The 14,325-nt window shown below is 44.1% G+C and overlaps 1 protein-coding gene across 2 annotated transcripts in view; it reads right to left on the bottom strand.

Moving 5' to 3' along the window:
- Nucleotides 1–14,325, bottom strand: part of SLC38A3 (solute carrier family 38 member 3) — a 297,440-nt gene that overhangs the window by 77,784 nt on the left and 205,331 nt on the right. For both annotated transcript variants that reach the window (XR_015300053.1, XM_086938804.1), the window contains 2 exons: nucleotides 5,887–5,979; nucleotides 5,101–5,182 (listed from right to left, as the gene is read on the bottom strand). Coding sequence is in view for 1 of the 2 variants with exons in the window: in XM_086938804.1 (XP_086794930.1) it covers nucleotides 5,101–5,182; nucleotides 5,887–5,979 (175 nt within the window). In the remaining variant the exon portion in view is untranslated. The remainder of the gene's footprint in view (nucleotides 1–5,100; nucleotides 5,183–5,886; nucleotides 5,980–14,325) is intronic.

Here is a 14,325-nt window from a genome sequence, read left to right as displayed (position 1 = left end):
CCCATATTTATAGCTGGTGAATGCTTTTCCCTCGCAGCTGAGGTAAGGGGAAAAATGCTTTTATATATATGTATGTTGTGTGCGTGCTGGCAGTTTTAAGTGTGTTTATGTAAGAGTGTAAATGAGTAGGCAGAGTGTGTGTTTGTATATGTATAAATATGTATGTGTAAGTGAAGGTCAAGTGAAATGTAAAGGCACTTCCGCTACCCCAGGCATTTTGGTGAATTGACCTTGGAGCCGCATCTTAAGCGGACTGCAGGCCACAGGGACTAGGTGACGCAAGCAATGCTGGAGAGCGGTCAGCAACCCGGAGAGTGACGTCAGCAGAACGCAATCCACCCAACGAGTCCCCATCATGGGGTGTGCCCTTACTTGACCCATCAGGCGTAGATAAACGTGCGAGTGTGTGCTCTGAGACCCCTGTGTATGGTGAGGTGAGCTGGGCGCCTCGCGTCCTTTTGACCTTTCTTCTTTCTTACTCCTGGCCTCTTTCATCCCTTCCCTTTTATTTCTGCCCTCTCTCTTGCTCTCCCACTCTTTTCTGCCCTCCCACTACTTCTTACACTTTCTCATTCCTACACTACCTCTGTATCCTGTCCTCTCCTCTTTGCATATGCCCTCTCAACATGCGCTATCACTGCACACAGCCTCTCTACACACGGCCTCTCTGCACATGCCTCTCTCCATATGATCTCTCTGCACAGGTCCATGTGTAGAGAGGGCAAGTGAAGAGAAGGCATGAGTAAAGAGGGCGTGTGCAGAGAGGGTGTTTTCCGGACAGGGCAAGTACAGAGAGATCAAGTGCAAATAGTGCATGTTTAAAAGGGCGTGTGTAGAGGCTATAAGTTGACCAGTGCTTATGATGAGAAAGTGAGTGCAGGTGACAACAAATCTGCAAACTCCAATGGTGTTCCTTATGTGATGAGAACACATCTGCAAACTGCTATGGTGTTGCTTTCCTGAGGCACTGTCAACTTTTTCACACATTTTTTCCTCTTTCTGTCTACATTACTACACTAATACCTGCCCCCTCTCTCCCTTCTACCCTCTCTCTTTCTTGCCCTACATCCTTCCTTCTCACTCCCTCCCGTTCCCTCTCTCCCACTCTCTCCCTTTCCACCTCTCTTCTGATCTCTTTCACTTTACTGTCCTCAATCTCTTTTATCTCTCTCCTTTGTTTCAATCTCACTTCCTTTCGCCCTCCCTCTACATCTCTCACACTCCTGCCTTTCACTCTCCATCTACATCCACATTTTCTCTACACTTTCTATCCCGCACTCCTTATCTTTTCTTTCAACACTCTCTCGCTTCTGCCCTCCTTCCTGCTCTATTCTTTCCTGACCTCCCTATCTCTTCTGCCTTCTCTCACTCTATTACCTCTGCCCTTCTCTCTACTGTTATCCCTCTCTCTCTTCTGCCTTCTTAGTCTCTACTGCCCTCCCTTTCCACCTCTCTCTTCTGCTCTCTTTCACCTTCTTGTCCTCCATCTCTCTCCTCATTCTCCTTCCCGCACTCCCTCTAACCTGCTGCCCTCTCCTTTCTGCCTTTCTCACACCCTCCTACCTTCCCTCATGCCCTCACACTCCTTTATGCCCTTTCTCTCTCTCTTCTGCCTCTATTCCTTCCTTCCTGCCCTCCCTCTCTATCCTGCCCTCGCTTCCTTTTGACCTTTCTTCTTTCTTACTCCTGGCCCCTTTCATCCCTTCCCTTTTATTTCTGCCCTCTCTCTTGCTCTCCCACTCTTTTCTGCCCTCCCACTACTTCTTGCACTTTCTTATTCCTGCACTACCTCTGTATCCTGTCCTCTCCTCTTTGCATATGCCCTCTCAACATGCGCTATCACTGCACACAGCCTCTCTACACACGGCCTCTCTGCACATGCCTCTCTCCATATGATCTCTCTGCACAGGTCCATGTGTAGAGAGGGCAAGTGAAGAGAAGGCATGAGTAAAGAGGGCGTGTGCAGAGAGGGTGTTTTCCATACAGGGCAAGTACAGAGAGATCAAGTGCAAATAGTGCATGTTTAAAAGGGCATGTGTAGAGGCTATAAGTTGACCAGTGCTTATGATGAGAAAGTGAGTGCAGGTGACAACAAATCTGCAAACTCCAATGGTGTTCCTTATGTGATGAGAACAAATCTGCACACTCCAATGGTGTTGCTTTCCTGAGGCACTGTCAACTTTTTCACACATTTTTTTCCTCTTTCTGTCTACATTACTACACTAATACCTGCCCCCTCTCTCCCTTCTACCCTCTCTCTTTCTTGCCCTACATCCTTCCTTCTCACTCCCTCCCTTTCCCTCTCTCCCACTCTCTCCCTTTCCACCTCTCTTCTGCTCTTTCACTTTATTGTCCTCAATCTCTTTTTTCTCTCTCCTTTGTTTCAATCTCACTTCCTTTCACCCTCCCTCTACATCTCTCACACTCCTGCCTTTCACTCTCCATCTACATTTTCTCCTCACTTTCTATCCCGCACTCCTTATCTTTTCTTTCAACACTCTCTCGCTTCTGCCCTCCTTCCTGCTCTATTCTTTCCTGCCCTCCCTATCTCTTCTGCCTTCTCTCACTCTATTACCTCTGCCCTTCTCTCTTCTGTTATCTCTCTCTTCTGCCTTCTTAGCCTCTACTGCCTTCCATTTTCCACCTCTTTCTTTCACCTTCCTGTCCTCCATCTCCCTCTCTCTCCTCCTCTAGCCCTCCTTCTCCTTTCCGCCCTCCCTCTCTTACCTGCCGCCCTCTCCTTTCTGCCTTTCTCACACTTTCCTACCTTCCCTCATGCCCTCACACTCCTTTATGCCCTCCCTCTCTCCTGCGTCTATTCCTTCCCTCCTGCCCTCCCTCTCTATCCTGCACTCGCTTCCTTTTGAGCTTTCTTACTCCTGGCCTCTTTCATCCCTTCCCTCTCTCTGCAAATAATTGCATTATAAATGCACTCCAGATTTCTGTGTAAAGTAAAACACATCAACGTTTTACACATAATTCAATGAAGATACAAAACACCATTTATCAAAAGCTCAAACTTTAACAAAGGGAGTGCAGAGTAGGGAGTGCATAGAGCAGGGGGAGTGCAGAGTGCATAGAGTGCAGAGTGCGTGCAGAGTGCATAGAGGGTGCAAAGTGCATAGGCAGTGCAGAGTACATAGGGAATGCAGAGTCCAGAGAGAGTGCATAAAAAGTGCATACAAAGTGCATAGGGAATGTATACAAAGTGCAGAGTGCATAGGGAATGCAGAGTGCATAGGGAGTGCATACACAGTGCAGAGTGCATAAGGAGTGCAGAGTGCATAGAATGCAGAGAGAGAGTGCATAAAAAGTGCAGAATGTATAAAGAGTGCAGAGAGAGTGCAGAGTGCATAAGGAGTGCAAAGTGCATAGAGAGTGCATAGGTAATGCAGAGTGCATAGGGAGTGCATAGACAGTGCAAAGTGCAGAGAGAGTACATAGGGAGTGCAGAGTGTATAGAGAGTGCAAAGTGCATAGGAAGTGCAGAGTGCATAAGGAATGCAGAGAGTGCATAGGGAGTGCAGAGTGCATAAGAAGTGCAGAGTGCACAGTGCATAGACAGTGCACAGTGCATAGGTAATGCAGAATGCATACAGAGTGCATAGGGAGTGCAGAGTGCATAGGGAGTGCAGAGTGCATAGACAGTGCAGAGTGCATAGGGAGTGCACTCTGCACTCTTTAGGCACTCTGCACTCTCTATGCACTCTGCACTCTCTATGCAAAGTGCTGCATAGGGAGTGAAGAGTGCATAGGGAGTGCATAGGGAGTGCATGATAAGTGCAGAGTGCATAGGGAGTGCAGAGTGCATAGGAAGTGTGGAGTGCATACAAAGTGCACAGTGCATACAGAGTGCTGCATAAAAAGTGCAGAGTGCATAGGGAGTGCATAGGAAGTGGAGCGTGCAGGGTGCATATAGAGTACAGAGTGCATACAGAGTGCTGCATAGGGAGTGCAGAGTGCACAGGGAGTGCATATGAAATGCAGAGTGCATAAGAAATGCAGAGTGCATAAAGAGTACTAGGGAGTGCTAGAGAGTGCCAAGTGACTGCAAAAAAAAAGGTAATGGCAATGTAAATGACAATGCCATTTACTTATCTGTTTTCGAAACAAAAACATAAATACAAATTTTGGCATATACAATGCCAATAACTCTAACTTTTCCAAAGGCGAAACCATTGCATTGTAAATGCTTGTTCTTTAAAGATACCAGTTCACTTTTGCACCATTGGCATTTATCATATTCACAGCACTTATTACATTGTTTTCACAGTAATTAAAACTCTGTTTAGATTGATTCAATTGCAAAATTTACTTGCCATAGAAGCCAATGATTATTAGGCTTCTCCAGAGTGAATCTTTGGGCCTTATTTGTAACGCCTTGTGACACTTTTGCGCTGCTGTGACGTCACTTTTTGTGTTGTGCCCTGTTTAGAAAGTGACGCATGTAAGCAGATGTGTCACTTTGTAAAGCCCTGCGCTACATTATGCCTGCGTCAGGTGTAACATATGCAGGGGGGGCGGTCGTTCCCCCGTAAAATGACTTGTAGAAGTGGCACAGTGTAATCTATAAGATTTCACTGCACCACTTCTAGGACGCCACTGTTTCAAAATGTTACACCTGCCTCAAAGCAGGCATCAGACTGACACAGGCACATTTAACATGGGACTTGCCCATGTGGAATAACACACTGCTGGAGTTGTGTCACTTTTGCAACACACTCCAGCAATGCATTATTACTGCACCTACAGATACTTCAGAAATACTGGCGTATCTGTAACTCCTTGTGACATAGAGTGCCATACATTAAATAAGACCCATCCATCGTGTCGCAAGGAGGGAGCAGTGAAAACTGTTGCATTGCTGTTTTCACGCAGCGATGCAACAGTTTTCATAAATGAGGCCCTTTGTTTCTTTTTATGCATGTTCAGAGGGTTTCAGACTCTGTATGTGTACTACCGAGACAGTAGCAAGGGGACTCGAGTAAAGTAGCAGAGATTGAAGCATCCAAATTAGGGTACATGGAACGTTTTTTTTTAAAGAACGCAACAGTGAAGTGCATATATGGGAATAGGCTTTAGATGTTTGCAAATACTTACGACGTTTTCTCCTCCAGATTCAGGAAGGTCTGGATGACAAGAGGCAGCTCCGACTTCACAATGTAGAGGTAGCTGGACATAGCTGTACGAAAAAGAGAGGGTTTGATGCACTCAGTAAACCTCACCTACTACAGGCAACCCAACAGTCTACATGGGGAACATCACTTACAACGCATTTTTTACAACGCACTACCATTACATCGCAACCATTACAACGCAAACCATTACAACGCATTGCGCTGGGGGGCGCTCTAGGATAGGGAATATATTTAATTTACTACCCAACACCTTCCCTGCTATCCACGGGGACTGGAGTTGGAATAGTAAATTAAATAATTCACTATCCAGCGCCTAAAAGCATTATGCGTTGTAATGGACTGCGTGGTAAAAACCGCGTTGTAAAGGCATGCGATGTAAAAGCATGCGTTGTAGTGACACCAATCCGTCTACATACATCACTCCCCAAAAAACAAAGCCAGAAATATAATGTAGGGAATTAGTCAAACAAGCCCATCCAATCCTTGGGGTTTCTTCCTTCTCCAAACAGTGTCTTCTCAGGGGTCCATGGCTCCAGCAGTGTGACCATGCCAGAGCATTGCCCACCAGCAGTGAAGTGTCCTTAGAAAAGTGCCATGCCACTGCTGAAGGACTGCAATCACCCTCTGGCAGACAGTGCTATCATACACCATGGATGTGCACTTAACTCTGATCTTGCCTGCATTTACCACTGACACCAATATTAAACAATATTGCTAATGTGTTTTCCTGTTAATGCACGTTTCTTACCCCCAATATTCTGCAGTGTGATTGCAATTGCAGCCGCTAGTTTTCCAGGGAGGCCGAAGGCCCTCATCCCCAGCTCCTCATAGGCTCTGATTCCTAAAGGGCGAAAACAGCAAATTTCCACACGTTATAATCAACAGCGGACAGATCCTCAAAGCCACAAACACACTTAAAAAACATCAGCAGCTTGAAACCGCAATGTGACGGTGCAATGGTGCTCAAAGAAATGATCATTTAATACCTTTTCGCAGGACATTGTTATTTATTCTTTTCTATGCAAACATTTCTCTGCATTATACCAAAGCAATGTGTTGAAATAAATGTAACTGAAATACCATAATATATACTACAGAAAGTGTTAATTACATACATTTTTGACAGGAAGTTTAAAATGCATATATCTTAAAGTTGTTACTTGTTGCACTACAGACTAACATTGAGCAGTGCTAATAAGTGACTTAACCACACTTGGGCTCTCCGCATGTCAGAATATCAAGGGCAGAAACACAGACCTCCTAAAATATTGTGCCAAACATATTGACTATCAGAACATTGTGAAATTAACTACATATAGGTTATGTATAGAGGAAATATACATAGATTACATACGTCGACGTACAGGTGATCCAATCCGTGATACGGATGGTGGTACGTGAGTCATGTTGGTATTCTTTTTGTTTATTCGCTCCCAGGTTGCACACATTGCAATCATGGCAGATGTAGAAGCCACACGGTTTGGAGAGGAAGTTAATCTTTGGTTTAGTCCTTTTGTCCTTGAATTCTGATTTGCACAAAATTTGTTTAAGATTCTTGGCTCTCCTGAAAGCCCACTTGGGGGAATTCCTCCATTTGGTCAGTTAGTGATGAGTTACTAGTCAGGAGATACCAGTGTCTCTTTAGTGTCTTTCTGATGTGATGATGTCCATTGTGGTAATCTGTTAGCAACCTGATCTTATTGTGTATGTCGCTTTCAGCGGCCTCTCTAGGTTTGAGTAGGTCTTCTCTTGACAGTTTTACGCTATCCTTAGCTGTCTTCTCCAGGAGTTTTTTGGGATAACCCCGGTTGATAAATCTCTTAGTTTGCTTCCCCACGACTCTTTCCATACTCTTCCTTGTCTCTACTTTGGGACACTGTCCCTCTGTAAAATATCCTCATATTCTCCTTTCCTTCACGACCCTATCAGCCTTGAAAAAGCCAACGGCCAATAGGCCACTAGGGCGAAACACGTGTCGTCTGTACCCTTTTCCGCAGATGTGACAAAAAAATAAAAACCACGCACGTGAAACTTTAAAAGAACGCTTGAATTTTCTTTTTGAACTTTTGTTGACAAATCGTGAGGGCACTATTATTCAATTTTCCTCTATACTTACCCTTACATAGGCTCTTGGGTGAAGCCGTTCACAAGGAATGTGCCACAACACAATTGGGCCCTGACATTTGTAGCACCTAAGCCCAGAAACTTCCATCCAAACAGTTATCCATACATATAGGTTATGACTCCGAATCTAGCGGTGCTGGATATGGATACAACATGTTAATCATGTCTTTTATTATTATAAGTGAAAGTAATTTGAAATGACTATTGAAACTGACCTCTTCTGCTGATGATTCATGTGGTTATACAAATAAACAAGCATTGGCAAAGCTAATTGGTCTGGAATTGGCTTCAAGCCCTTTGTTTTGTTTTGTATTGTCATGGTTTTCGTAAGACTGCGGGAGCTTTCAGGCTCTCTCCAATACAAAAACGAAATGGCGAAAAGCAAAACATTTTTGGGGAGTCAAAAAGCACAGATTGTCGTAGCAATCTCTGGCACTCATGGGAACTACTTTGTCTGCGGATGTGCTTCTTGTGGAAGAGCAGAATGCTATCACTCACAGTGAGGTAAGCGAATGACAAAAGTGTGCTGACCTATTTCCTCATGCTCTAGGATGCAGTCAGTAGAAGAAAAATATGAATGACACAACAACAGACTAACTAATCAACGACAAGGGCTGGCTGAAAGATCCAATAAATTAGTACATTAGATACAATTCTAGTAAAATCAAAAGTTCTTAGTTAATAAGGGAAACTACAGGATTACTTCAGCCAAAGAATGGGGATGATAACAACCAGTAAATGTGTATGTTAGGGCTTTAGCAGGATCTAATTGGGCACTTTCCCTGCCCTAAATAGTAACTGTAATTTTTAAGCTAAGGCTACCAGACAGCACATGCTGTCTGGTTGCAAAAGACCTATTATCAGCTTGCTAAGATCTTATAGTGGGCTTAATGCTGTCCCATTGCTTACTGTAGGTTGGCATTATTGTCACTATCATTTGCTTGCTTCGTTTTTGATGGCTTGCCCTTCCCATCTTGTGTTTCTTTCCCCCCTGGAGCATAGCTGCTTTACTTGCATCTCTCTGCCAACTTTTACGGAACTACTTTTTTCCTTTCGCTCCATGAGAGTGCATGTGTTTTGCTGCTATCTCCCATGTGTGCTTCTTTCTCCCCTACTGCTTTATGTTGCTCTCTTTTTCCATGTGCTTCTCTCCTCATCTTGGACTGTGTGTTGCTCTCACTCAATTGTGTGCTTCTGTGGTGTTCTCTCCATCTTGAGCTTTGCCATCCGCCATCTGTATATTAATTTTACCCATCCTACCACCACCAACACCCCCTCCCCATTACCTTTGCAATTCCTGCAGTCATATCTTTTAAATTTGCGCTTTTGCTCTAAAACATGTAGGGTCTCATTTACGAGGCCCTAAAAGCACTTTTGTGCCACTAGAGAGTCACTTTTTTTGGTGATCCGATGGCGCTATGTACCTAAATATATGGCCAATCTCACGCAGAACATTGCGTGAAAGGGGCATTCTATGGTTGTTGCTGTGGGTGTTCCTACGCAACATCCATAAAATCTGCAACAATCCCAGACTCATGAGGAATCGTAAACCTGTGAATGCGTCAGATTCTAATGCCACGCAGGGTGGCGTTTGGGAGGCGCAACGAGGAGAAATATTCTTATTTCTTCTACTTTTTCTCTCCTTCTCTGTGCTACATCCTTTAATGAGGCGAATAGCATTGCGTTTTGTTTTTGACGATAGTGCATAACGTCCCGGCACTGTACAACACCGTCAAAAACAATCGTCAAATCCAGTATGTTCAAAAGGTGAAACCTGCTGGTTTTGTCAATGCTTGTATGGATATTGCATAGATAATTGCGCCCATATTTCCCATCTTTGCCTTCCATTTCCATATCTACAACGCATCTTGCTGAAAGATGGATAAGATAAATGAAAAATAATGATTTGCAATATAGCTGCATGCCCAAGAGGGGAAACCGTACTGACATAGGCGCATTTGTAAAATTCAGGATGTGGCGCTTGGAAGGCTTGAGGCAGCAAAGTAAAATAATGTAATCAATTTTTCTCTATTAATGAGTTGTTGAATATTTAATGAATGAGTCATATTATCGTTAGATTGTGTAAATACATCTGGCTCCCCTGTCTTTTTAATATGGTTTTATTATGAATATTGTAAAGTCTGTGTGTTTTGTACGATTCTAATTAACGATACAATAAAAACGATATGACTTGATCTATATGTCCCCAGAATATTAAAGAGGATATTTGGTGAATAAGATCCTTATATATCTCAAACCCTAGGAGTACATATAATCAAATCAGCATTCTGGGATGCCTGTTATTGGTGATTGATGAGGGGACGAGGGGGGATGACTGAGTGAAGAAAGTTGTTTTTTCCTCTACCCTGGGTGGCACTCTTAAAGCTGGTTCCTCTTGAACCATCCATTGGTCCTTTTTGTCTAAAATTGATAGTGAGACGCTCCAGGAGGGTCGACTGAATGCGACATCCGCGACTTAGAGGCAACATATCCGGTATTGGTAACTGGGAAATTAACCTTCAGGGCTGGCTTTTCAAAAGACAAATATAAACATGATATGATTACCAAGCACAGACCCCCTCGATGACATACAGTGGATCAATTTCTTAATTACAGTTGCTAGGTTACCAACAAAGTGTAATTGTATTGAACTCTACATGCCAATCAATAATTTATTGTTGACAAATGACTGGCTACGTACGGCCTCTCGCTGGATACCCGGTGTGCTACTATAGGATGATATTTATAAAAGATGGTGAATCAGGAAAGAAGGGAGATATGACACAAAGACCCAATGACCAGGAAAATATTCCAAAGAATCCCCTAATTTCATTGACTGAAAGATAAATCACTTAAGCGTAAACCGGTCTGCACTTCGTACCCAAGGTCACAACTATTCTATAGCACTTGTAATAAGGTGGACGGGATATCTGCCGAACCCTAAATCAGGGCCAAGTCATACTCACTCATACACCAAGATTTGCGACTGGGCCTGTTAGCCACACTAGCCATCTGACTAGCCAAATCTGGGATTTCTTCTTCCCACTTATCTTTCTCTTTTTTACAACAAGATGAGCAGATGGAAGCCCATGTACTTTACAACAAGGGTCAGTCAAGTCACAGATTTCACAAGGACGCATAAGATGCCAAAAAAGCCATCTCTCCAATTGATGACGAAAAGACCTGTGCATTACTGGCCAACACCCCTCAATAGTACGGAGCACGTCACCCAAAGGTAAGGCAGCTTTTATAGCAAGGCAATACTAAGTGCCACCTGAAGCATCATTAGTAGAGGGTGCTGGATTGCGCCTAAAAGTAGTGTGTGTGGCATGCAAAAATCCTTGCACTGGCCTGAATATCCAATGAATGTTACTGGCGAATGTGAAGGTTTTCAGTGGTTGTGCCAGGAGAAAGGATTACTAAACGAAAGTGAGAGAAAGTAAGAGGGGGAGAGAGACAAATAAAGAAAGAGAGAGAGAGAGAGAGACAAAAAGAAATAGAGGGAGGCAGGGAACCAGAGACAAAGAAAGAGAAACACCAGGTTATGAGAGAAACAAAGTCAGTGAGAGAGCGAGATAGGCAGACAGAATGAGAGAGAGACAGCACAGTGAAAGAAAGAAAAGGAAAGCAAAAAAGAACCTAAAAGAAGAGGAGCAGGAGAGAAGAAAGAATGTGTGTGTGTGTGTTAGCAAGAGAGACAGCCTTGTAACACAGGCTTAGCGCTCAAACTATTTGTCTCCGGGATTCAGTCATCATTCTCTTAGAGGCTTGTTGTCTTTGTAGCAACCTGCAATACAAATTAATATTCTCCCAGTCTCTCAAATGCACAGAGATGTTTTCTACTAGCTGATATGTGCACTTTGGATTGGGGGTAACTCACACCAAGGATTGACACAAAAGATACCACTTTCTTTGGTCTTGGTTGACTGTGACCAGCAAGCATCACTGACACGTCTCATGCGTGCAACCTCTAAAATCCCTATCTTCAGATTCGCAGCCATTGGTAGCTTTCTTTCTTTATCCCTTGCTTGACTCGTGCATTGTTCCCCAGCCATTTTTCCCTAGCTTTCTCTTAGTGTGGTATCACAGTGTCTTTTACCAGGGGTTTGGGTTCCACAGTGAAATTATGAAATCACCGCGAGATGCTGTTAATGTTGGGTTTTCTGGTGGAGAAGACCTATGGATGTTCCATCAGCTAGGGAGTGTCTATGGGTAGGCTCTGGAACGATCGCGTAACATGAATGATATTTACTTGTTGGACCCTGGTGATTGTCCCCAAAACTCACATTGTTGAGTGTGTGAGGAGGCAGAAGATTTGTCCACGTGGTACAAGATGATGGGACGGCCCACAATTACAGAAAGACCAATCAGTCATTTCCAAGCAGATACTGACCGTGGAAACCACTTTTCACATTTCCTGTAGCAGGAAAAATACTTTGTAAAATTGATATCTATTATTAGAATCGTGAGTCCCTTGGCTCAGAGTAGTAACAAAAAATTAAAAACAAAGGTAGGAAAAGAAGGTAACGGTGGCAGAAACGAATATTAAATTTTTCCGAACGCAAACCAAGTTTCAGTTCTATCAAAAGGGATTAGATGAGTAGAGATGAAGCTCATATGTGGAGTAGGAAATGAAAAAGCATCATAAATAATATATGTACAAAAAACAATTTGCTGATTCCTACTCCAGACCAGGAGGAAGGCCAAATGACAGATAATGATATACATATGTGTGCATTTACTTACATGATACAATAAGAACATGAAAGGGATAACCGTGGTAGGAAGCACTAGCCCTAGATTTAAAGAATGAATCCAAGGAGCAAAATCATCGTTTATTCGAAGGACAAAATAAAAATATGCAGGATGTACAATAAGTATCCTAAGAAATCCCTCATAGCCTTAAAAAAGACACTGAAATATTATTTGAATGGCTGTGCTGTATGCACTACCTTCACAGTCATACTAGCGCCAGGACAAACATTTTATGAAGGATCATTGATAAAGTGTTTGCAATATTATTATTCTAAATCTAGAAAGTTATTCTCAATTTTATCTCCATTTATAAGTTAGTGCAACTAGGAATCACTACACGGATGACTGATATGAAGGCCAATATACAGAGATACAATTTAGACCTCTCCCACAAATTTGAGAAGAATATGGATATATGTTGGTGGTTTTGATAAGACTTCAACCTTGCATATCACGTAACAGTTTTCTGTTTGCAGAATTTGCACTTATCAGAGATAATGGGCGTATCATGAAAACAGTTTTGTGTTTGCGGTGGAAAAGTTGTTGATTGTATTTTTATTTGTTACTACTAGAGTGCCAGAGGAAATGTAATATTTTGCAAAATAAATGAAAATCCCACAGGCAGGTTTTATCCACACACATGTAAATACCGCTAACAAAATCCTATTTATATGATACAGAGGATACCGCTGCAAAATTCAAATGTCGCCTACACCAAACTGACATGCTGTTGGAGTTTTCAATTGCCCCACGCAAAGTGGTCGTTCTAATGAACTGCCCATTAATTCCCATGCAACCGGTGACTCCTGCTACCAGCCTCATTAGAATTCCAAAGTCTGCAGATTTCCCATTGGGACACTTTTTTTGTTTTCCAGATTTTAGGTGCTCCAAGAAGATGGAAATTCCATGAGGAAAACTGTGGCTGTCACCAGGGGTATCCAGGCTGTGGGACACTGAATGCCTTAGCTGAAGAGCCAAGTCTTGAGCCCCTTCCTGAACTCAGCGAGCGAAGGGGAGGTTTGCAAGTGGAGGAGGAGGTCAGGTCATTCCAGGAGTTGGTGGCGAGGTAGGTAAAAGAACGACCTCTGTTGCGGCTTTGACGTATGCAGGGGATGTGTGCCTGGGCGAGGGAGGTGGAGCGAAGCTCCCTGGTGGGTCAGTGGAACATCAGGGGGTGGTTGATGTGTGTGGGTCCGATGTTGTGGAGGGCTTTGTAGGTGTGAGTCAGAAGCTTGAAGTGGCATCTCTTGTGGACGGGAAGCCAATGTAGGGTTCTGAGGTGTGGGGTGGTACTGGTTCTTTTGGGGAGGTTGAGGATGAGTCTGGCTGTGGTGTTCTGAATGGTCTGGAGGTGTTTGAGGAGCTGTTTGGTGGTTACGGCATGGAGTGCTTTGCTGTAGTCAAGTAGACTGAAGACTAGGGCTTGGGTGATTGTTTTTCATGCAGAGCATGTGGAAGGTGTGGAAGCAGGAAGAGGATACGGTGTTGACCTGTTGCTTCATGCTGAGTTGGCTGTCCCGGATGATGCTGAGGTTGCGTGCATGTTGTGAGGGGGTTGGCGTTGGGCCGTGAGGGGCTGGCCACCAGGTGTCGCCCGAAGGTGAGGAGTTGTTTCCGAGGATGAGCACCTCCATTTGGTCAGTGTTAAGCTTCAATGAATTGGACCTTATCCAATTGGAGACGCTGTACAAGGTGTTCTGGAAGTTGGATCTGATGGTGGCAGGGCCGTCCACGAGGGAGAGGGTGGCCGAGTGTTGTCGAGGAATGAGAAAATGTTGAATCCGTGGGTGCAGACGATGTTGGCTAGTAGTGTCATGTAGGTGTTGAAGAGGGAGGAACCCTGGGGGGTTGCCACAGATGATGCTTTTGGGTTCGGAAGTGAAGGGTGGTAGGCGGATCCTATGTGGTCGTGCAGTGAGAAAGGAGGCAATCCACTTGAGGGAGTTGACCCAGATACCAATGTGGTGGAGCCGGGTGATGGGAGGGTGGTGGGACATGGTGTTGATGGCTGCTGAGAGGTTGAGGAGGATCAAGGCTGCGATCCCCTCTTGGTCGAGGTGTCTGATGTTGTCCGTTGCTGCGATCAGGGCGGTCTCTGTGCTGTGGTTGGATCGGAAACCGTATTGGGAGGATTCAAGTAGATTGTTTTCTTCCAAGTACTCTTTGAGCAGCAGAGAATGGCTTTCTTCAGGTACCTTGGCAGGAATTGGGAGTAACAAAATGCAGTGTTAATTCTTGAGTTCGCTTTGGTCTGCGGACGGATTTTTTAGAAGTGGTTTGACCACAGCATGCTTCCATGGGTCGAGGT

The sequence above is a fragment of the Lissotriton vulgaris genome, chromosome 9, assembly GCF_964263255.1.
Source record: "Lissotriton vulgaris chromosome 9, aLisVul1.2, whole genome shotgun sequence".
NCBI classification, from domain to species: Eukaryota; Metazoa; Chordata; class Amphibia; order Caudata; family Salamandridae; genus Lissotriton; species Lissotriton vulgaris.
This window is presented reverse-complemented; position numbering and strand designations above follow the sequence as displayed.